The following is a 23,755-nucleotide window of genomic DNA, read 5'->3' as shown; positions in this document are numbered from 1 at the left end:
TGTTTACACGGACTCGATGGTTTTGATTTTATTCAACCTCGTCCCCATGGCTTATCTCTGTTGGATTGAAGAGGAGATAACCCCTGGACTTGCATTAATAAAATTGAAGTTATCGCTGTTTTTCGATAATGACGTCATTTGAATCTTACTTATGACGTGTTTTATCGATGTATTTTATAACGTCAAAATCAATTTTTGACCGATATCTTGAGATTGGCTTAATGCAAATTTTTGACCGAGCACTTCTCGAAATCCGCTCGTTGATATGATTCTTTTGAGCTATATATGAACGTTAAGGAATAATACACTCTTCTCGAGATGCATAAATTTATTGTTGTCCTCGTTTTCAAACAGATTTCATTGCTATAAAATTACATATTCACAATGATAATTGTGTTGCTTACACCTCATGAGGCATTTTGAATTTCAAGTACTTTTGTTTTAGAGTTAATGTTTGCCTTTTGGGAATTTAAATTGGTTTAAATGTATAATTTCATAGCAATGAAATCTGTTTGAAAACGAGGACAACAATAAATTTATGCATCTCGAGAAGAGTGTATTGGAAGCGGTGCGCGTCACGCAAAATATATTTGGGACATGCCTTTCATCCGAGAGAATATTCTTGCGGTATTCTTAGGTTAAGATCAAAATTAAACTAGATTTAACACAAAATGCTTTAAAATGGCATTCTTAGGTTCAGTTCGCTAAATTCCATGATGCTGATATTCTTACCATAATCTTAATTTTTTGGCCATTTTCATAATGGACATTCTTATAAAGTGTATTCTCATAAAAGAAAGCGTGTATATCCCAGGATAACAGGAAAAAGAGTTGACCAATAAACGTTTTATGAATTACGATTGCTGCATATGTAGTGTGTAATTATCGTAGTAGACTATTAATGATTTATTTTTACAAGTATGGATGATGACATATAAAAACGAATTAAAAAAGAAAATGTTGGTTAGAAAAACACGAAAATATCTCCCTAAAATTAATTTAGCTACTAAAATCTAACAATAATACTAGACGGGTATAAGCTTCAGGTTTGGAATCTTTTATAGAATGATAGAATTGTTCTAGTCTCTGGTTATAGAACAAAAGATAAAGTCTGAATTCAACGATTAAAAAATCAAAACGTCAAAATTGTGCTTCCCCTTAAGTCTATGTCTTTACTATAAAATTATGCCAGTTCTCCGGGCTCTGACTAGGTAAAGTAATCTCTCTATATTTGCCATGTACTTTTTCATTTTTTTTTAACTTTTCACTTAAAATACCCCAAGTTGTAAACTAAAATGTAAAAAAATTCAAATACAATAGAACATAACGGTGAATAACCCATTAAAAATAAGTAATTTTTATAAAAAAGAGGGGGATACATCTTTATGCTCTTTATCCTTTTAATTTTTCTTCAGAGTTTACCGAGACAGTTTGAGTAATCATTAATATATTTCATTAGAAAAAGTTTTCGTTGCAAATTAGAAGCTGGTTCCTCTCTGGACTAAGCCTTCAAAAATTGTCATTAATAAAAAAACAACACGAGAAAAATAAAACTAGAAAATAAAATATATACCACTATAGCCCTCCCAAAAATAAGAATTTGAAATAAACATCTAAACTTCACTTTCATGGCGGATGAAAGGTCCACCCTTACGCCTCAAAACACGCCAGTCCTTTATTATCATATCCTCCATCTGGGTTATATGTGAAAGTTCAACTTCTGTTTCTCCCGCCAGCTTTTTACGCCCACCTCGCCCTGGACGGCCGTAGATCCGATAACGAACGGAAAGCTGTGAGAGGGCTTGTTGCGCGATGTTTTCTACTTCATAGTTCTGATTAAAAATTGGTGTCGATGTCGACTTATACTTCGTTTTGAATCTATGTTTTTTGAAGGGTAATATTGTTACATGTGCTTGCCAATACATGGCACTACCTGTGGTCGATACTAAGCAATCAGCTTGCTTGACACCTACTGTCAAAGTCCATAATTTCGGATCATAATGTAAAAAGACTTGCAAACGACTCGGAGAAAGTTCATCTCCAAACTCATCGATATTGTTCGTTGTAGCTGCCGAGACAGCCGACATGAAACTCTCCATAGAATCTGATCTGTGAATAGGTAAGGAATTCGTGGTCGATCCGTAATCGCTGGTAATGGTGCTACCTTCTGAACTTATCATGCTGATCTGTTCACTAGACGGGCTAAATCGGACTTTTCCTTTGCCCGGTCGCATTCGTTTCAACATACCGGACAGTTGTTTTTTCTTGCTCTTCTTCTCAGGGACGAAATGACCTTCGGTGACGATGATCTCCGGAATGTGATGTTCCTGCTCCTCTACGGCACGTTCTTCGGGCTCTAAGTGATGTTCACCACTGTGGAGGAGTTCACCATTTGGAGGAGGAATATGACCCTCCATCTCATCGTCTTCTTCATCATGCTCGAGGTCAGTGTAAAGACTCTCTTCGTCCTCTTTCTCTTTGTTGCAACAACAACAACAGAAGCCTTTCTTTAACATAAGGTATAGTGTGACCAGCAAGATTGTTATAAATAGGATGACAAACAGGAAGATGATCGCCCCCTTGTATTTTTGAAGCAAATCTGAAAACGAGAGAGAAAAAGACATCAATGTTACAGTATATAGGATGTTGACTCAAAGAAAAACAGTTGACGTACCCATTCCACTGATTTGAAAGGAGCAACACTGTATATTGAAATTAAACTGTCAAATACGAAAGAACTTTTTTCTACAATCGATCCAACAGTTCATGAAAGATATATAACCGTATTGAGGTCGGCTGCATAAATTTTATGATAAAATATAAAATTTAGCTCGAGCTTTTTTTCCTTTAGACTAACATAGACCAACCAAACGAATATTTCCAGAAAAATCCTTCCGTTCAAAGAAACTCTTCACTTTCATTAAACAAAATACCAAATGCCAACTACAAACAGATGCCTGAATAACAGCGAAACAGAGAGGGTCCAAGAGAGGACCCGACGAAGTAGTATATTCGTTTTAATTTTATTCTCTCACTATACGATTCCTCTGGAATTCATAACTGTTTTTCTTCAAAGCTGGTGAAGTTATGGAAAAATTTCTACGGAGCACTGAAGGGGGCAAGAAAGTGGAGCAAGAGGCCCTTAGAAAGTCAATTCTAAAAGTTCCTTATAACGAAAGTGCTTGTAAAATCTGAGAAAACTAAAATAGTAGATTTCCAAAATGGGATCATTTGTAGAATTTGGTAGTATTGTCCCAGGAAATCGCCAACTGGAAAACTTTAGTTTGACGTGAGCGTATTCGAGAACAATTTTGACAAAAAGAAAACTTTCAACGTGGCTAGATCTTAAGATAAGTAGAGTTCGAGATTTCGAAATCCTTTTCTGAAAGAAGACCCACATAAATTAACAAAACTTATCAAGGCTGAAGAAAAAAAGAGCAATTAATTTCTTTTAGGAAAATATATACAAAATCAAACAATTCTAAATTGGAACTTCTCATCAAAAAGTAAGACCTACCAATTGCTTTCTCCACTATAATTTTCATTTTGCAACAGAAAGAAACACTAATATACAAGTATTTACCCCGAGCAAGATATAAGAAGACATTTTTCTGATGGGAAGGCATTTGAACCATAGTTTTATGTAAAGGTCAAAAAGGTAAATCTTGAAGTGAGAAAAGCAACTTGAGTAGATTTAGGTTGTTAAGGTTGCCAGTAAACGTTATGCTCTGTATGGGAAATTAACTTTAGAAGTCGTTAGTGATGACAACTTCGAAATTCATCGCCAAAAGTAATCTTAGCCCATCCAAAGTTTATCAAACTTGATTGCAACATAGGTCACAAAAGTGTTGATAAAATTGAATTAAAAACAAAATAAAGATGACTTTATCAATAGAAAAGTTGACCTAAACCCTAAAACTTCATCCCATCTGGGGATAATGAAATTGGATACCTACAGAGTGAGAAAATTATATAAAATTATTTCTTTTCTTTAGTTTTCCCTATTATAATTTGAATGTAAGTCCACTGTTGTGTTTTTTTTGCAGTCTAGGATTTTGATTAAAAGACAAATAAAAAATATCCATGTTGTTCAAAAAATGAAAATAGTGCGCTGTTCAATACTGCCATAAACTCAAGAACTCTTTGTAAACCAGAGGGTACCTGGGTAAAATCGGTTCTGGGTATCAGTTTTTAAAGCAACCGAAATCCTTCTATGTGTTACAAAAATCTAAGACTACTAACTATGAACAACTTGCAATCAATATAAGATGATTTTAATCTAGAGTTTTAGCATGGACTTGAGAAATAAGCCATGCCTAAAACCCGAAAAACAACTCATTTCATCTAACTATGTTGTGTTAGCTCCCTACCAAGTTAAGATAATCCATCAATAATAACTTTCTTTACACTATAAAAAATGATAAATTGAGTTTTCACAAAGAATTCAAGTAAAATTCAAGTGTTATAAAAAATACAGTATATGGTATATAATACTTGAAAATACTACAGGAATATCTTTCAGAAAATATTTTGAGTTCAGAGTGTAAGAGAGAGTGAAAATAAGAGCCCTGGTATATCAGTCATTAGAATCAAAACACATCAGGAGAGAACACACTATCATATCATAATGTAAACTATGATAATACGAATCTAACATTATTTGAGTGACACCAAGTAAATCAAAACACAACTCCCTCAACGTTTATATAATTTTCAAAACCATCCTACTAGACTACACTGTCATGAAAAAAGCTGTTGCATATTACTAAAGGTTCAATGTTTACTTTAGGACTCAAACTATTTTTACTCACAACAACTACTACAAAACAAACCAAAAGCTGACATGAGACATTAGAGTGCAACACACCTCATTTCGTTGCTATACAGTTGTTAGAGAAACTAATTGTTGAGTGCTATTTAAAATATAATGAAATAGGCCATTTATGCTATGTTGCTATGACAGCAAATTCGTTTGGCAAATAGTTGGCTCTTAGGAGTGGGACCATTAACTTTAGTAGCTTGATAGAGAGAAGTATTCGTAGAGAAATGATTGGGCTAGTTGAGTTATAATATCAGAATTTCTTATCAACTGTTAATGTTGAATCAAATTTATTTGATAAAGAGGTTGCCAGAGCATGGAGAAAGAAGATAAAAAAGTTAGTTTCCTTAAGATTGTCAATGTTAATCTTTCAAGTGAAATAAAATGTTACTAATATTTAATTGATTTCTTTCAACTACCCTATGTAAATAGGTCAATCTTTTCAAATGCATTCAACAACAAAGTCACAAATCAAATCTTTATACTAAATCTTTGTTTTAAAAAACTATATTCAAAAGTAACATTTTCATCTTAGAGAGATAGTTTCAAGACATATTGTCTAAAGTAACAGTCTCATTCTTTTCAAACATTGATTCTAAAAGGGAAGACAGTTCAAAATGTAATAATAGAAACTATCACATAATCTTTTTGTTTTTATATACTGTTTATGACATTGATGATTATTCAATAAGACTAGACATCTACAAAGTTTCAAACAGACTCATGCTGTAATGTTTTTAGAGTGGTCTCATCATCAGTTTATCATCATGATTATTGAAATTATCATTCTTTACCTCAATTCAAGGTGAAGTTTTGTTCATTAATTATCTACTGTAGTTATAACAAGGAGGTAGGATGTCAATATTTGGATCATATTATACATATTATAGGATATGATGAGAAATAAACCCTTTTTTATTGGACTTGAAGAAAGGCGTTTTGAAGAAAGAATCAAGAACTGTTTCAAGATGATATTTTTAAAAGCTTATAGAGGAATACAATTAATACTATTTAGTTTTTTTTAGGAGTTTTGACAAGCAAGAACTCAAGAACTTAGCGAGTAAAATAATTTTTGCTTTTTAATATCCAATATTCTCAGAAAGGTACATGAAGAAGACAAAGTCTACTGTGCTCACTATGAACTATTTTCTGGAAATAGACAGTTTGGGCAGTGTTTTGGGCTTTATTTTAATTTTTCTTTCAGATCTCATTAACAAAATAAGTTTTTTAATAATAAGGGATATTGGTAAAGACAGAAATGAAGTTTTCTTTCTCTTTCCAGGAACAATATCTTATATTTAGACCAACACGGTATTTTGTTTTCTAAACTAAACACAATGAAAAAGTATTTCATCATAAGTTCAAAGGCCTTTGAAAGTATTTTAACACAAAGCTCAAGGGAGGATAGACACAGGGCACTTTGTTGGAATTACTTCTTACTTTTCTCACAGGATTTGCTGATTTTAAAAGTTTAAAGAACTGCCCAGAATATTTTCACAACTTTAAAGGGGGCATGCAGTTATATTTAATTGTTAAACAAGTTTATAAAGAATTCCCTTATTGGAATAACATATTAGATTAAAAGGGAAAAATGACAATGCTTAGAGGGTCACAAATATGTTTTACAGTATGGGCCTTTTCGGCGAGTATGCTTATGATACTTTAAAAAATAAATAGATAGATAGATAGATAAATAGATAGATGGATTAGAAAAAGTTTCACATATATAGCAGATGATGACTTTAAAGCATAAATACAGGGTATTGCAAAAATTCTGCCTTAACTAAAGCGTGAAGAAACCTTGCTCGGAAAAAAATTGCAATAGCAAGTTATGATTAAATGGTTATTCAATCCAATCTTCAAAAAAACAAAAAAAACACTGAAAAATATAATATTATATACTTACTCTCTTTCATTTTTGAATATGTATTGCTGAAATCAATTTTTAAAAAACTTTCAAATAGTTACAACTGAATTTACAGAAATACAGGAATTTATACTCTGCTTTAAAAAAAACTTTTGTTTCAAAATAAGTCATTTTGTAATACCATCTCTTAAGATCTTTATCAATATATACTGTATAAGAATCATTCAAATAGCAAGCTTGGAATATGGTAAGGTTTTGAAGTATAAAAGATTACAAGAAGCTATCATTTATTGCTCAATTCTTTTTACAGTCATATCGTGCATTCTATGTTACATATTGTGACAGTCTCTTCAGTAAATTGTTGTTGAGTCTCTTTTCAAATTCACTAGATATATAAGTTGACAATTGTATCTTGTTTAAATGTTAACCTGTCTTAACTTGATTGACATACCACAAAGCATTTTGATTTTCTTAAAATTTTATTGAGATCACAAATCTTACGTTTTAATAGCCTTTGGAAAGATCAGAGGATTTTCCTTCCTGTGAACAAGAAGTTGTAAAGAAATGCATTTTGCAACCAAGAATTATTGTCAATCAATGTGGAATATTTTAGGAACATTTCATACATCAAATTGGGGGATATTTTTACTGACCAAAAAAAAAATATGTTTATGGGTTTCAAAAAAAGGCTACATGTACGACTATTTCACAATTTTTCCTGATGGAGTTTTTTCATACTTTACTCTTGTATAGTCTCTAGAGGGACTAATTATACATCATACTTTATTGTTAATGGGACCGTATGGCATTGGTATCTTCCAGTAGATTGCAGTACACATCCCAGTTTAACTCTTTATTATTCATGATACTGTAGCAACGTAGAAACTGGAATAAGAGCCACTTGCAAACAGACTCAGAGACTGCTCGTCAGAGTGCAAGAAGCAAAACAGGACAAATAGCTACTAAAACCAATTTTTTTCATTCTGAGTTGCAAAACAAAATCATGCTATATGTCTCAGAAAAAAGGTAGAAACCAGCCCTGTAAAGTAACAGAAGGAGCTGGACAAGTGACATAATAAGCATGTTGTATGGCTGTACAGAAGTTAAAAGTGACATATTCAATGTATTCAATGGTCACCAAGAAGCAAAATAAACATCCTTACTTCCTTTGGAATGAAACATTTTCTTCTCTTGACAGTGAAGTGACGAGTAGTTAGGAAAACAACACAACAAAAATATTTTTCAAAATAATGAAAATCCTGATTTTTTCTTCACATTCCATCTACACAATATCACTCTACCTTTTAAATCAAAGTTTACCTCTTAGTTTACATTTCGAGGCAGCAGAAATTTGAATAACCTCTTGCAAGATTTATGAATTGAAATTTAATACTCACCTTTCCCTGATTCAAACACCTTCCCCTTTAGCGATACATCCATTATTCAATATTCGGCGCCCAATAAGTGTAGTTTTCCGGATTTATGAAGAAATGGCTCGTCAAAAAGTGTGAATTCCGGGGTATTTAAAGACCGCACCAAACATCCGGGGCGTGTCGCCAAATTTATAGCGATATCATCACCATCATATTGTATTATGAGGTACACTCTCTAACCTCTGGTGAAAAGCTGGTTTAGTTCTTCCTTTCACTTCTTCGTGGATATAAGATTTTCATGTTATTGCCCGATAATAATAATATAGCTATGATTACCCCTTTTTTCCCAAGGCAATTTGTGCTAGATAAGTATTGTTAAAATTATAATTTAATGAATATTTGATTTGCCGTCGTATTGACAATATTTTTTTTCATAACAAACCAATATAGATTTTGTTGAAAAACACCCAACCAAATAATTAATATCACATGTCAGTTTATTTTTCCAGTTCTTTTGCGTTCCATATAATGCATACCTCTGTACCAGTTTATCGCACCGTAGTAGTACAATGAATTGCCTCTACGGCAATGAATTTTGAAATAAGCTGTAGATACTGGGTTTGTGTACAGACAATATAATGCAGCGTTGCAAATTTTTTCCCGTTAGTGGCCCAAGCCCTGATGTAGCGGCCCAAGACCTGAATTACCGGCCCAAGACCTGGAGAATTTTGCGATTTTTGAGACTTTGCTTTTTTTTGGAAAATTAGGATAAACGAACCTTTATAATCCTATGGAAAAGTACTTCAATTTGATGATCTTCTAATTAATGTGTTCTACTAGGTATTTAGGACTTTTTAGGCCGATAAGTCAGGTCTGGGCCACTATAAATTCTAAAATCATGGCAAAAAAGCAAGTCTCAAAAGTCGCAAAGTTTCCCAGGTCTTGGGCCGCTAGTTCAGGTCTTGGGTCGCTAAATTAGGGCTTGGGCCGCTAAATTAGGGCTTGGGCCGCTAAATCAGGGCTTGGGCCGCTAAATCAGGGCTTGGGCCGCCTACGGAAAAAAATTGCTGCGGCGTTAAAGCTTTATCTTTGAAAAGAGTAAAGAGTGTTTTACATAAGACCCCGAACAATTAATTCCACGTGAAAACTAGCAATCCCAGTCCAAGTCTTGTCTCGAGCCTCCAAAATCAACATACGATTTTGTCCCCTTACAAATGCACTTATGATGAAAATGTGATTGTAAGAGTATGTTGGGTACGAGGGTTGCGTACATTCCCTTTGATCAACTTCTTTTATGGTTCTGATGACGTTTAAAAATGTACCTCGTGTAAGGTTGCTTTAAAGGGGAGGGTCACTCAAGGTTAATGACTCACCGTGTGCTTTCCGTCATTTTCCAAGCTTTGCAAAGTGCACTGCATTGGTTGAAATGAGCAAAGATAAAAGAATTGCACTCTGAGGATGTAATAATCTGACCATTTTTGCCTTGTTAAATTGGTCAAAAATTTTGAGAATTGAAGAAAGTGCACCGTAAGGGTCGACTTTTCGCCCAAATTTACTCAAATTTGGCTGAATTTTCTCTATTTCTATTTTCTATTTTCCCTGTAAGTGTCCGATGGACTGTAAGTTCGTTTTTAAATGGAGTGTCTTCAGGTGATTTAGATACAAGGTTTGGTTACATTATAAACTAGCAAAATTAAAAAGTTAGCTGAATATTCAACATAATATGTTTCCTATTATTAATAATAGGCATTATGCCCACCAAAAATGGTCACTCTCCACCGTATTTTGCGAACTCTAAAATTTTGCAAAGGACTTACAGTTTGCAGAAATTTTCATCCGACACGCTAAAGCTCTGAATGTTGGAAAAATTTTCGACCTCTGGAAGGTTTACAGTACGGAATTTATATATATTTATTATATGACGTTTTTATCCTCATTAAAAAAAACCTACTGTTTTTCACGCCGGAGCTCGATTTTAAAAAAAGATTTGGAAAAAACCATTACGTAATGCTTCCAACAGACAGTCGGGTGCAGGTGATAATTCTCCATATTGGGACCTAAGACAGTTGCACACGACGACGAAAGTCTGAATGGAAACGAGGCTAAAAAAGCTGAACAATCGATTTTATCACCCCGCATATCAGCTTTTTTTCCCGCGCTTTTGCCAAAAAATAATTTTCATTACTTTAACTACAATATATATTTATTCATATATATATAGATGCCATTTCTTCTATCAGCACCGGATATTGACCATCTTGACCAAGGACTTGAAAATGAACTTTGAATAGTTAGTTAGAGAGTTTCTTAAAAACCTCTTTTCAATCACCCAAAAATGCCAGCTGCAAAAATTGCGGGAGGGTGGATCGTTCTTACTTGAGTAAAAATGTTACCGTGAGTATCTCTCAGTGTATTAATATACGCTGTGAAAACAAATCCTAATTTTATCCAGCGTGCACTCACCCAATACAAAATTGACTACATAGTAATGATCATTCAGAGATCAAATCACAAATAAGAAACGTAGACAAGATCCAGTGGGATTTTCCAGACAAAGTTCGTGCCCCCTGTTGAGGATATCCAGGGCGTAAGATATTATAAGAGGGAGAGAAATCTATGGATATTATTTTTCAAGGGAGTACAAGACAAAATGCAGAAATACCAAGGGGTACAGTTTTGATTTTGACTAGTCATTTTAACCTACCGTAAAGTTTTTTCCAGGGCAAATGTTTTAGATTTGCATAAACATTAAGGCTAAGGAAACCTTCTTGGAAGCAAATCTTTCGTGGTGAAAAACTAGTAATGCAAGCTCATTATTTTAACTCAAATCTTTTTAATATATAGTTTTATGTGTTTTCTTCGATGTAGGTAATTAGCGACAAGTTATCTATGACGAAGGCCTGGAAATTGAAAGATCTGATATAGTATTCATTTGAAATTGGCTAACAAACAATTAGTAATCAGATCATAAAACTGAAATAAAGTAGGAGGGTTTTTGTTTATACGATGAATTAAGTAAGTGTGATCTGGTTGCCCGATTAGGGGATGTCATGTGCGTACGATAGTCTCACTTTGATTGTAGATGGAATCGAATTTTCTGATATTCCGATGGCGGATTTTCGGCTGCATACGCAGCTCTAAAGCTCTAAATGAGAAGTCCAATTTCCCACCAGAATTTACCGCGTCTGCCGTCGAGTTCAACAACCCTTGCAAGTAAACATAAAGATATTGGACCTGCCAATCCCCGAAAATAGTTGGCCGAGGGTTGAGTTATCAGGCCTCCCGCTGCAAAATCCTTGACGTGGTCTTATAAAATTCTGTACTGTAAACCTTCCAGATGTTGAAAGTTTTCACGATCTTCAGAGCTTTCTCAGTGGCAGATAAGGAATCGAATTCACCCCCAAACTGGACAGTTATACGACGTGAATTCATTGTACCAGTAAAATAGGGTTTTAACACCTGCTGAATATCAAACGAATGTATCGAATATCGAACCATTAGAGGTCGATCATCAAAATGTTGGATATTCAACTAACTTATTTTTAATACTAGCAAAAGCTACGTGCCGTTAAGCATTGAATTCAATAACCATATTAACACCCCCTTTTCACAGACCCACTGGGAACCCTTCCGACTGGAAAAATTGTCCAAAATTTTGTCCCCGGTGGAAAATTATCCTCCGATCTTTATCCTTACTGAAAATAATCAAATAAACCAATCCTCACTGCAAAATATGATGCTTTTTTCCCATCCTTACTGAATTTTCTGACTTGAACACAAAAGAATTGAAATCCCCAGCCATAAACAATATGGGAATCAATCAACATTGAGTTTCAGTCTGGTATTTTTATCCCCACTGGCTGAAAAAAAATTGTCATTCTTTTTGAAATTTGTCGTCCTTTATTAATGTTGCGAAATAGGCACTTTCTCCCCCTCCAAGTAGAAAAAATCCTGTAGAAAATCTGTGTAAATGACCTAAGCGAGTGGTCTAAATCAATGATGGGTTTTTATTGTTTTTACGTGTGACATTTCTGTGTGACTTGATATAAAAAAAATCTGCGATAACATTGGCGGCCTGGCAGGGGGTGCAGGGTGTGCAGTGCGATAGCAATAAAGTTAAACTTTCATTTTCATTTTTACATTTTTAATGCGTTTCACATTATTCTAAGATTTAAAGTATAAAAATTTTAAAGATCTAAACCTAAAATCATAAGTAATTTAAATATTCAGATATGAAAAATAACTAAACATTACAGCAGTCTATTTAAAGACCACTAAGAAGTATTTTCAGTATCTGAAGAGTCTGTATTAGAAGATTTCAAGCCTTTGATATAAACGGCTTTAGGCATAATGTTTTTACGGAATTCCACGGCGTCTTTTTTACCGACAATATTGTTCAAATCAATATAACATTCACCGTAGCATTTCCACTTTTGTTTCAATCGCTTTCGCTTTCCAAGAAGTTGTATACAAAGTGAAGCGTTCAAGATTTCCTCATAAACTACGGGTCCCAACATAAACGATAACGATAGAATATTTCTTTTAGTTCCTTTTGAGTTAGTGTTTGCTGTATATTGTTTCTTTGTGATTGTTTTACACACGAATTTTACTTGTTTTGGTGCATCATCCGCTTTAGTGTTCCAGTTATCTACTGCCTTTACAACACCAATGATGCGCCGATTCTCTTGAAAATAACGCAGAGAAACCACTATGATAGCCTTTGAAACGAACTTTCCACCTTCAAATCCAGTTTGTTGGATTTCACCTCGAGCATCGTTGGGTGAGAACCCTTTATATGGCGAAGTTGTAAACCCTCCATCGTCTGACCATTCTTCTTCACCCTCCTCCAGCAAGGCTGCTTCTTTCTTCTTGTTTGATGAGAAATCACCTTTCAGGTATTTGATTGCACAAATGTAAATGATCAACAATATTACCAAACTTCCACCGAGACACCCAAAGAATATATCCAGCCCTAAAAAGGAAAATGCATGTAAAGTCATTCAAGAAAATAAACTTTATTCGTAAGAAGTTTGTTGATTTATATCGACTTTTCATCCTGCTCTGTGTTGCTTTTAATATCCTGAATAGATCCTGTGAAAGGTTGAAAAAAATGATATGTACTATCAAGAATTATACTAGGAGGGGTACGTCAAATACGCAGCTTTAGAAAATTAGTCCGTTTAGCTAAACACGAGCTATTTTTCGTACTTATTCTAAAAAAACCTTATTACGATTCTGGCTTTCTTTTCCGATAAAAACAAACGAAACATTTCGGAAGGTCAGTGGAATCGTTATCACCAAAACGATGTTAATGGCTAATATTACGCGTTTCTCGGCCCAGTAAACTTCATCTTTCAATAAATACAAAACAAAAGCTAAACACACTTACCAAATACATTGACCGCCATCTTGCCTCAATTTCTCTCAAATAATTCGAATACAGTTTCACTGTTGGAGAAGTAAAAATTAAATTTGATACTCTGAAATGATCTTCATTTCCTTTCTACGTTTTTAATTCCATACTCTAACTTACTTGCACCCTTCAAAAATGTTTCTCTACCAAAGTGCTTTTCAATGTCACTCTACATAAGATTTTTTCTAAAGCTTGTCAGTGAGTGTACTTGTAAATACAAAACAGATTGACTTTAATTGCTCTATCCAATTAATTGGTGGTAATTAAAGCTGCTGTCAAAGCGATTAAAAAAGAAAAAAATGCTATCAATTGTTAAATCCGTTTAAATCGATTGTAAAAAGGGGGCACTCCTGTATCAAGACCTAGTAGTTAATGTCACATCCAACAACTCTAAATGAAAAGTCCAGCATCCTAGGCTTTTTTCCGTCTATTTTCATTTATATTTGAATAATCGTTATTAGTAGTTATATAAGAAAATATTATAAATCTAGATGATAGTGGGCGATATAAATCTATACCGTTCTTGTTTGCTACGACTAAAGTTAAAGATAAGTCACAAAAAGAAGAGGTGAAAGTGACACAAGAAATACTTATTCGGTACCTTACGTCGTCAAAAGAAGAAAGTGTAAGAACATCGATTAGAAGAATCCCAAAACCAAAACTTTCGTTAAACATATTAACGCTCAAAGTTAACAGCACGAACTCGTATATACCGATTCTATTTTGATTGTTCAAAAGAAATAAGCTTACATTCATACCTTGAACAGTCTAAATAGCTATTGACTTCACTGCGTGTGTTGAGATTGAAAGTAGGGAATGGTTTGCGGTTGTGAAATCATAGTGCAATCCATTTTAAGATCTTAGCGCAGTCTGATGGAGATCTTATCGCAATCATGTTAGAGTTCTTATCACAATCAGTAAAACACGCATTCCGAGATTATTCATAACACCCTTGTCTCATAAACCCAGTGGAACTTTTTCCTCAATGGGAATAAAAACTGCTATTAAAATTCCAATGGGGATAGAAATTCTGTTGTCCCAAGGTTAAAAATTCCAATGGGGATAGTTTTGGAGTACAATTTTTAAACATTGAATTAGAGTGTGAATGAAATTAAAATAAATTTCCCAGTGGGGTTGAAATTCCAGGGTATTTTTGTACCAGGGAAGAAATGTTGGCCAAATGTTCCAGTGGGAAATGGGTCCCAGCGGTTCTATGACGCAGGGATGTTTCATACCTGGAGAAGCTTTCTACTAAACATATATAGAAGACTTTTAAACGGGTATAGCCGATTTCATTACCTAACTCAAGATAATTCACGCAGAAGATGCTTTTTATTTATGGTCAATTTTAGACCAAAATGTTGCGAAAAGTGGAACTTGCGCATGAAATATCTCGAGTTAGGTAAGGAAATCGGCTATAACCGTTTAAAAGTTTTCTATATAGTTTTTCGAGAGCTTTGAATGGTATACCTGATAATGTCTAAAAATGAGTTTGAAATTTTCAAAAAATTTCGCCCTTAGGATTTTGCGTGGGGAAATAGAAATTGCCCAAAAAAGGGATGTCCCAGCAGTGGGACTTTAGGGGATTTTTTCTGAGGTATGAGCATCCTATAGAGAAGGTTTGGAGAAAGTTTCAGCTAGATCTTATTTTTTTCTTACAAACAGCGTGTATTTTTTTGTAACACGACCACAAGTCTATCTGATGCATGCAATGATGTTTTTTACATAATTTGTATAGAACTATTTATAACGGTGTCATTTGATGTCATGGCATCAATTTGAAAACGAGACGAGTTTTGTTCATGAAGTAATAAGGTCCAGCCGGTTAACCAATTTTCCAACCTTTTAAATAAAATTTTAAAGATTAGAATCTCCCGGTATATACTACATTTTTGACAAATTCAAAAAGTTTCAATTGTTCTTTTATCTTTTTCTTTGCAGTTTGAAATCAAAAATTCAGAGAAGTAGCGTCCATTTTTGTTTAGTAAAATTGATTGCCTAGTATTTCCAATTTGTGAAAGGTTATTTCATATTTTTAGCACATATATCTTGAAAAACTAAATGCAACTTGACTTCAATAAAATCTTTCTTTTCAATTTAACAACCCTAAATTAGTAGCTACATCAATCCATCAACCCTACCCTGAGTATCAGAGGTTGATTTTTCAAAGAATATATCAACCTCTGAAGACCAATAATAGAAATTTTATCGCGCATGTGTCAATCTAATCACTGTAGAAAGAATCAAAGTTGAAGAGCAAATATTACCATATTAATGTCTAGCAGACTGTATCTTTATGCAGTTTACTATTGACGAATTCCCACAAAACCTCCAATATAATTGAAGTGAGATTCTTTCAAAAGAATTCTTCTACATGATTCCCAGAGATGTATAACAGTAATTACTAAACTGTCAACCATGGAAATGTTACTTTAATTGAATCGAAATAATAGACATACTTTATGTCATAATTCTCTATCACTGACTCTTCTTAAAAAGCATTGATGACATTTTTGAGTTGTGTTTTCAACGACGGGAATAGAAATATCAACTTTGAACTTCATCCAAGACCTTCGATTGTCGTCATGATTACTTTTCTCTGCGTTGATTGCGCGCTGAATAGAATCTTGATTAGTCGGCACAGGTCGATATATGATTTCGGCCTGTGCTTTTCACGGTACGTCAACCCGGTGGAAAATGCCCAGGTCCAATGCCATATCATTGTTGCTTTTTGACCAAGATTTATTGATTTATCGGCTTTATAGTTGCTCCCTGCTACCACGCTACCACCCTGGCACAAAAGGTTAAGTGTTGATAGCCCTCTTTTCTCAAGCAACCTTAGTATAACAAATATAAGTTCTTATGCAAATTATCGTAAAGCAATTTTACCCTCACGTGGTTCAGGTCATCCTGTTTATCACTTTAACAGTCCAGATCATTCTCATTATGACTTTTCATACTCAGGTCACCTTTATCATGACACTTTATAGGCCACCCTCCTTGAGGGGGGTTTCATTGTTGGCGGAGGAGCGGGATCGGCCCTTTTTTCGGACGGAGTGGCGGAATTTGGCGAAAATTTAGACGGAATTACGGAAATTGGGTTCTCTGACGGAGACGGGAAATTAGACAATTTTAGTGCGGAAAAACGTAATTTAGCAAAAAAATTTGCGGAATTTCGGAATTGGTAAAAGATATTCAAAATTTGCGAAATTTTCGACAAAAATATTGAATTTCAAAGGAATTCTCGGTGACGGAATTTCGGTTCAATTTAAGACGGTTTGACGGAAATTGGAGAAAGAATTGGGGGAATTGCGGAATCGGGTACCCCCTGAACCCCCCCCCCCTTGACGTTCTAGGTTCAGATCACCTTGAAAAAACTTTTTAGCTTCAGACATGGTTCAGGTCAACTTAATGACTTTTGGGACCCAGGCCATCCACATTATGATTTCTTAGCTCATGTCAACCAATCTCGTACCCAGGCCAACTTGCACCACTTTTTGATTTTACTGATGGACGTTGGAACAGGTCGTGTGTAGATTGGAAATGACTCTCCAGGATTTTTTCTACTTTCTCTACTTCCTATCTTCCATTCTATCTCCTTGTCTTTTCTATTTTCTGACTTTCTGAGACTCGTTTTCTGATGATTTCTACTAACTTTTCTATACTTCAAACTTTCTCCAAATATCGACCCGACCGGGAATCGAACCCACCAAATGAAAGAGTCTCTGATCAGCAACCCAGCGCGCTATCCGTTGAGCCACACTCGCACAGCAGAACACAAAATTTGTAAATACTTATAGAATGACAAAAAAGACGGGGGTAATGTTATTATAATATGGGTAAAAGTACCCCTTTTTTAACCTGACTGAAATTCGAGCCGTTACTAGCAACCCTGCGGGGCCCAAGGCGCCGAGTATGCACCCGGCACAGTGACAAGCCGTTACTAGCAACCCTGACCCTACCTAACTGATAATTACAGAACCCCTGTCTAAATGGAACCACCATACCCCCGTCTAAACGTTTCCGCAGTTTGAAAAATTTTTCGCCTTGGTAGTCATTTACAATCTAACCGACAATCGTAAGTGCGATTTTTAGTCACGTGACTGAAGTGTCTAGTGCTATCAGAGACTGGGTTCAAGTTTGCATGTCATCCTCATTAAGATTGTTTGGGCACGTGTCATCCTCTAATTTTGGACGTAATTAGATGAAGCTCCTCGTCACAGAATTGAGTTTTGCAACTTTATGGCTGAGTCAGGCTTTGCACTGATTTCAAAGTTTCAAAGGAGCTAGATTTGAAAACTCTCTGGTTGGAAAATGAACCCACTTATTTCCCATTCTGAAAAGCGTGACCCACATGGTTTTCACACAAATACCAGATGGAAATAAAAACCCATCAGTAGATTTTGAAAAAAACCTCGCTTAAAAAACAAAGAAAGATCTAGATTAAATCCAATCCGTAATTCTAAATTTGCTGCGCTGCAAGTCTTGAGGCTCTACTTTTTCTTTTCTTTTTTGAGAAAAAGTTGAACATTCCTATTTTGGGCTTTAATTTTAAACTCTACTCCATCTAATAGCCGGCAGGTTTAGAATAAGCGGAGTAGGGGGGGGTTGGAATAAGATTGTCCTTGGTGGAAAATTTCCGAAAAATTAATTAGCGCCCCTCCCCCCGGCTATTAGGTACCCGAGAGTATGGCGGTTTGGGAATTTACAGCGTGGTTAGTTTTGGTCGTCGTTTTTGAGATGTGGGTCCTTTCGAAAACCCATTCACCTAACAAGTGGTTTAAGTTTAGTCTTTTATTGCATGACACCCCTGACATCACCCTAAAGCATAACAGAATGTCACGTTTAGGTTTATTTTCATTTCACACTAGCGAATTTTATAACATTTTCAACTTTACTATTATTTTGCTTATTTCGACAAATATACGTTTCGAAACTTTATAGGGGGGGGGGGGTTTCAGGGGTCTTAAATACCGTCATACCGACAAGATTTTGGGTCAAATACCGTAATACCGTCGGTGAAGGAAGCCTAATACCGATACCGATATTATATTTATGTTTTTTTTCTCGAAAATAATGAATTTTCAGTTATCAAATCTATTGTGTAGTAACAAATGAGAAATTGTACAAACAAGTTTTGTACTTTATGAGGCCCCCCAGTCAACTCTCAATTCAGGTATTCACGCACAAATTTTTGCCAATTCACGTATTCACGCACGAAAAAAAACATTTTTGCTTTTACATCTTTGGTTAAACGATTGTGACCTTATTGGGCTAAATTTAACCTTTTTATGGTCTCTTTTAAACAGATTGACCTATTCTTATGGGATGGGCTGGAGTTTTTACAAGAGACTTCACTAATTGGTTATTTGAAGTAATAGAGATGACGCGTTCTTTAGAAAAAGTAACAAAATTGTTTTATTACAGGTTAACGACCAACCAAATCAAACGAGAGCTTGTAAAAACTCCAGCTTGTCCCATTCTTATACCAAACATTTTCGCCAACAAAGTTTTTTGCTAGTTTTGTGACCTTATTCTCGATATCGCCCACTTTTTAAGGCCTCTTTTACAGCTATTTGAGCTTTCATAAAGCAATATTTTAGGTCTGCCGCGCCAAAGTTACTTGCTTGTTACGGGAGGCAAATGCAGAAATAAGCCTTTCCCCCAATAATTTCTTCTTCGCAGACCCATAAGATGTCTTTTATATTAAGAATTAATTCAAAATCGAGATTTGGGCCGATCATGGTCTGAGAAGCCGTAGACTTTAACACAGGCTTCATAGAGGTGGTGCTGTGGTGCAACTAGAGGACGCGAATTCTAAAGTTTAACCCCCCCCCCTATCGGAGGAAAGAAAAAAATATATAAAAAAGAACGCGAGCGAAGCGAGCGCGAAAATTTTTCGAGAATTTTCGCTCTCCTTTGTTATTGAAAAACGGCCTTAATACGCTATTGTTAGCCAAGTATATGCCTTGTTTGGTCATACAATTTTTGATTTTATTTAACACTGACCATTTGTTGGCAAAAATATGGTACGGCGAGCGACGTACCTGCCGTACCCGGTGCGGCGTTCCAAGAGTTTCGCCCAAGAAAAAATTTAAAATTTAGAATGCCTAGATTGCCTGAAAACGCATCATGTGCATCATGATGTGAATTATTTTTTAATCGTTCGATGCTGCACAAGATGCTTTTAGAACTACTGGATGCAGTATTTGCATCACAAAAGTTGTCATTAAAAAAATGCGCCCGCAGAAAAATAACAAAAATTGTTTAGTTATCGTAAAGTTTTGCTTATTTTGAATAACCTTACCATGACAATAACTCAATAGGACATCCTAGATTGTGCGAGCGAAGCGAACAAGAAAATTTTACTGGTTAAAATAGCGGAAGAGACTTATCTTTTTTGAAAATTTTTCTGCATGAAACTCATGAAGAAACTAAAAGGTAAATAGTTTTATACCGAAATACCGTTTTTTATTGATAAAAATATCGAAATACCGACAAAAAAACAGGCAATTTACCGATACCGGTAGAAAATGAAATACCGTAATCCCGTCGTTTTTTTCTCGTAATACCGATTTACCGGGGGTAAAAAGGCCCAATACCGTCATACCGTAAAAGTGAAAACCCCCCATCCCTTTATACATTATATTTGTCATTTATGCCTTCCTGAAGCTTATACGCCTGCATTTATTTTTAATTTTCTGCTAATAAATCATATGCTATACTTTCCTGATACATGTTTTTTCTATTATAAGCATAAGGTTTATAAGCATATGCAGGCTCAGTTTTTTGTACCTAAACAATGGCTCTATTGTTTGAGAACAATAGAATACTAAGCATAATACGAGCCTGGCATAGAGACAGACACTTGCTTATAAAAAAAAAACATGTAGGGTAGGTCAAACTTTCTTTCATGATTTGAATTTCAAGACATTGACCAATAAGTATTAAGAGACGGTTCAAAAAACCGGTTTGTCAAGTTAGAAAATTTAATACAAAAATATTTGAGACAGGTCACAAAGATGTTTTAAATATGATAAGCTTCGGTTTAAAATTGATTCTATTTCAACTGCTATAGAATTTCATATAAACAACAGAATTTCGCTTTCGATCGCGGTCAAGGAATCACCTTTAGCTAGACGTCGTATTACGCAACTTCTCGTAAGCTGATAAGGTGAGCGAAATATATATCACAGTAGCAAAGAAATAGTTATTAAAATAAGAACAAAAGAAAAACCAGACGAGAGAAATAGGAGAGAAATAGGAATCCCAGTTTTGATGTTAAAAAAACTGTACAATGTTCGTATATTTATTACTATTCATAAAATTTACAATATTCTGTTTCAACTAAATAATAAACGCCGCGCTGTTAAACTCAAAAATATTTTTAATGGTTAGTTTTTGTCTAGTTTTCAATATTCTAAATTTTTGATAAAAATGTAATGTTATGTCGTTTTTCCTAGGATGAATTTTCCATAGCGGCCCTTGTTAAGTAGTCAGGCATCGATTCAAGTTCTGTTGCTTCAACGCTCATACTGACGCCTTCAGGAAGGTTTCGTTGAATGTACTCAAAGAAGATATCAGCGGTATTGCCAGTCATTTGTCGTAGCTGAAATGGATTAGGAATAATGCTGAATGAGTGGGTCGTTAAAGAAAGCTTTTGACTACAGATAGTGATTCCACAAGATTTCTGCACTTTTGACATTCCAACAGATCGACTAATGATATTTTTTAAAGTGACTAGCCGTGAAAATTTCACTGATCAACCCAAGGGACATTTTATATGATATATCTAGGAAATAAGGTAGAGTACTATTTCGATCATGGTTTGGAAAAGCGGGTAAAACATTTTTAAAGACAAAAGGGGTGAAGACTGACCTGCAACATGCGAGCATGTGTACGTAACTCGTATTGATATCGGTGTGTCTTGTAAACGTGTGGCGATTTCAAGAGCGTTCTCTTCTCAATGTGCATCGGAATAACAATCCTACAAAAAAAAGAAAAGATTTATAATTATGTAAGAGTTTCATTTCCGTTCCTTCCCTACTGTGAACTTATTTTGATAACACCTTGTGAGCACCACGAAAGTCAAAATAAGCTGGCTAAGCTTTGACGTAAGTCTTTTGTTTATAATATGAAAGCATCTATGACCTGGAATGCACGAATTTTATCATTAGAAACAGTTTCATAAGAACCTGTCTAAACAATTTATTTGAACTGGAAATAAGTAATAGAGCTATAGCGGTTTAGTGAACGGACTCCAAAACGTAAGTTGAGCTTTTCCGCGTGATTCTTAATTGAACCCCTGTGAAAAAGACGTTTTGAGAAATAACAATGATAAAGAGGGTGTTGAAACACAAAGTTTTTGACTTACTTTCCAGATATATCGAGGTTCAAAGTAGTTGCTGCTCGTTGAACGAATTGTGTGTAACTATCGAGTACGGCTTCATCACTGCCTCGTACTTTTAGTTTGACATCACTGAATAATTGGGCAACGTCCTAAAAAACATAAAAAATAATACATCACTTATAATGGGAAGCAAACTCTAACCGTCAACGTCAGCGCGCAGGTAGTTCACATAATATAATCATTTAATTAAATCTTCGGGTTGGGTCTGGTAAAAATAATTTTTACGGCGTCAGATAAAAGTATATTTCGTATAAAAAGTATGAAGCATTACCACTGTTAGAGCAACCAGAAGAAGTTCACTCACAGAAAACTTTAAAAGAATCGTACCTCGTATCGATCTTCAGGTGATCTCGTTGCGTGTTCTGTGTTAGAGAAATTTCTTTGTGTAGAAAGTAATGGTGAAGCAATCACACCTCTCAAGCTTGAACCAACCACCAATCGTGCAGCCTACAAAAATAAGGAGATGAGTTTTAAATAGAGCCAGACATACAATTTACTGCATTTTTGAAAAAAAATCACGGCCCTAGTCTGAAGCAAGCGAGGGTATCAGTTCCAAATTGCATTATTCCATTCCCAGAAAAGAAAATCATCCTCGTATTGATTTCACACCGCCCCCAAAAAAAACATATAAAAATACCCTGCGTAAAAAGAAAAAGTACCTGCATGTTCAGAAGATCACATCAAAACACCACAATTTTAACAATTTTTATTTTCAAGTAGTATTCCAAGAAGAACATCCTTTACAACAGGGAAATGATAAAAAACTGAAAATCTCTGTGGTAGTAGACACCACTTATGTTAAAAAGAATCGTAATCCCTTTGTCTCGATGTTCTTTGTTTCCAAACTTTCACCCTTTGTTAAAAACTTATTCAATCATCCAGAACAGACAAAGGATTTCTCAGAGTTGCTTCAACATTATATAATTTATAGAATTATCGAAAACGAACCCCAGGGAATCACCTGTTTTTTAGTAGGGAAATCTTGTTTCAACTTATATAACTGTGATACATTTATGTTTCAGAATTCATAACCATAAGTATAATAATATACTAAGTTGAGAAAAAATAACAATAATTGTGAGTTCTACATGAATCAAATTGCTGTGAGAATTACATTTGAATTCAACGATTATCGAAAATGAATTTAAGTCAACAACACATACATGGTGGACAGACATTAAAAGTTGCAGGATCAGGGGGGGGGGTCGGTAGTAAAATCTCAGACATAATGACGTTTATAGCCTGGATATCCAAGCTCAAAATTTTAGAAAAAACTAAATTTTCCTCAACTCAACATGCAATGTTCTAAAATTAAAGAGCTTGGTCTCCCTAGAGAATGAAAGTGCAAACCCATGTTTCCAAAACTTTCCTAGCCAACCCAGGGCAGCAGAACATAAATTAATAAAAAGCAGCCTTACAAGATCTAAAACCATTTAAAACATCCAAAGATTACACCATGAGTCCATGAACAAGTTTGCATGCATTATGATCACCAACCATGTTTTCTTGAAAAATGAATTTGCCTCTGTTTTCTTCTTTTTTATGTTTTCATGTAACAGAAAACTCTATCTTCACTAGTTAGTGGAGGACTATCCTATTTTTGCTTCAGAATTGCTCTGCGCTGTGTAGATTGGTCCTTACGGCTTTAGCTTAAAGAGAATGCAAATCGCTCTAGGGAGACCAGGCTGTAAACCAGAACATAAAATATCAAAAACTAGACTGTGAAATAGTTTACAGCCTGGATATCCAGGCTATGACGTTTACTACGGTGGTGGTGTGATGAAAAATCGAAAAAAAAAAATTACAACCCAGGTTAGTTAAATACTAAAATGGGTGGTATCTATGTGTTAAATGTTGAAAAAATTAGCAAATT

The 23,755-nt window shown here is 34.9% G+C and overlaps 3 protein-coding genes across 5 annotated transcripts; all 3 read right to left on the bottom strand.

Moving 5' to 3' along the window:
* Positions 1-1,401: 1,401 nt before the first annotated feature.
* On the bottom strand, positions 1,402-8,272 carry LOC136823200 (synaptotagmin-16-like). 3 transcript variants are annotated; one of them, XM_067079369.1, is made up of 2 exons: positions 8,084-8,272; positions 1,402-2,599 (listed from the first exon to the last, which is right to left on the bottom strand). In XM_067079369.1, exons 1-2 carry the CDS (start codon positions 8,124-8,126, stop codon positions 1,614-1,616), a joined length of 1,029 nt encoding a protein of 342 aa, XP_066935470.1. In that variant the 5' UTR covers positions 8,127-8,272; the 3' UTR covers positions 1,402-1,613. The 3 variants fall into 3 exon arrangements, with proteins under 3 accessions (XP_066935470.1, XP_066935471.1, XP_066935472.1); XM_067079370.1 differs by lacking the exon at positions 8,084-8,272 and adding an exon at positions 7,850-7,933; XM_067079371.1 differs by lacking the exon at positions 8,084-8,272 and adding an exon at positions 6,726-6,823.
* Positions 8,273-12,175: 3,903 nt separating this feature from the next.
* On the bottom strand, positions 12,176-13,635 carry LOC136823209 (uncharacterized). Its single transcript, XM_067079382.1, has 2 exons — positions 13,449-13,635; positions 12,176-13,031 (listed from the first exon to the last, which is right to left on the bottom strand). The coding sequence occupies exons 1-2, from the start codon at positions 13,465-13,467 to the stop codon at positions 12,334-12,336; spliced, it is 717 nt and encodes a 238-aa protein (XP_066935483.1). The 5' UTR covers positions 13,468-13,635; the 3' UTR covers positions 12,176-12,333.
* A 7,104-nt stretch (positions 13,636-20,739) lies between these two features.
* On the bottom strand, positions 20,740-22,064 carry LOC136823234 (small ribosomal subunit protein uS10m-like). The gene is made up of 4 exons (XM_067079415.1): positions 22,041-22,064; positions 21,847-21,971; positions 21,351-21,459; positions 20,740-21,081 (listed from the first exon to the last, which is right to left on the bottom strand). Exons 1-4 carry the CDS (start codon positions 22,062-22,064, stop codon positions 20,932-20,934), a joined length of 408 nt encoding a protein of 135 aa, XP_066935516.1. The 3' UTR covers positions 20,740-20,931.
* Positions 22,065-23,755: the final 1,691 nt, after the last annotated feature.

This window comes from Clytia hemisphaerica, unplaced genomic scaffold (assembly GCF_902728285.1).
Source record: "Clytia hemisphaerica strain Z4C2 unplaced genomic scaffold, Clytia hemisphaerica genome assembly, whole genome shotgun sequence".
In the NCBI taxonomy this organism is placed as follows: Eukaryota; Metazoa; Cnidaria; class Hydrozoa; order Leptothecata; family Clytiidae; genus Clytia; species Clytia hemisphaerica.
This window is presented reverse-complemented; position numbering and strand designations above follow the sequence as displayed.

Coding starts and splice junctions, on each gene's coding strand:
- LOC136823234 (XM_067079415.1), bottom strand. CDS start 22,064: ATGATTATATTATGTGAACTACCT. Junction 21,972..22,040: donor TTATATTATGTGAACTACCT/GCGCGCTGACGT, acceptor TATGTTTTTTAG/GACGTTGCCCAATTATTCAG. Junction 21,082..21,350: donor CACATGCTCGCATGTTGCAG/GTCAGTCTTCAC, acceptor AATCCATTTCAG/CTACGACAAATGACTGGCAA.
- LOC136823200 (XM_067079369.1), bottom strand. CDS start 8,126: ATGGATGTATCGCTAAAGGGGAAGGTGTTTGAATCAGGGAAAG. Junction 2,600..8,083: donor GGTGTTTGAATCAGGGAAAG/GTGAGTATTAAA, acceptor TCTCGTTTTCAG/ATTTGCTTCAAAAATACAAG.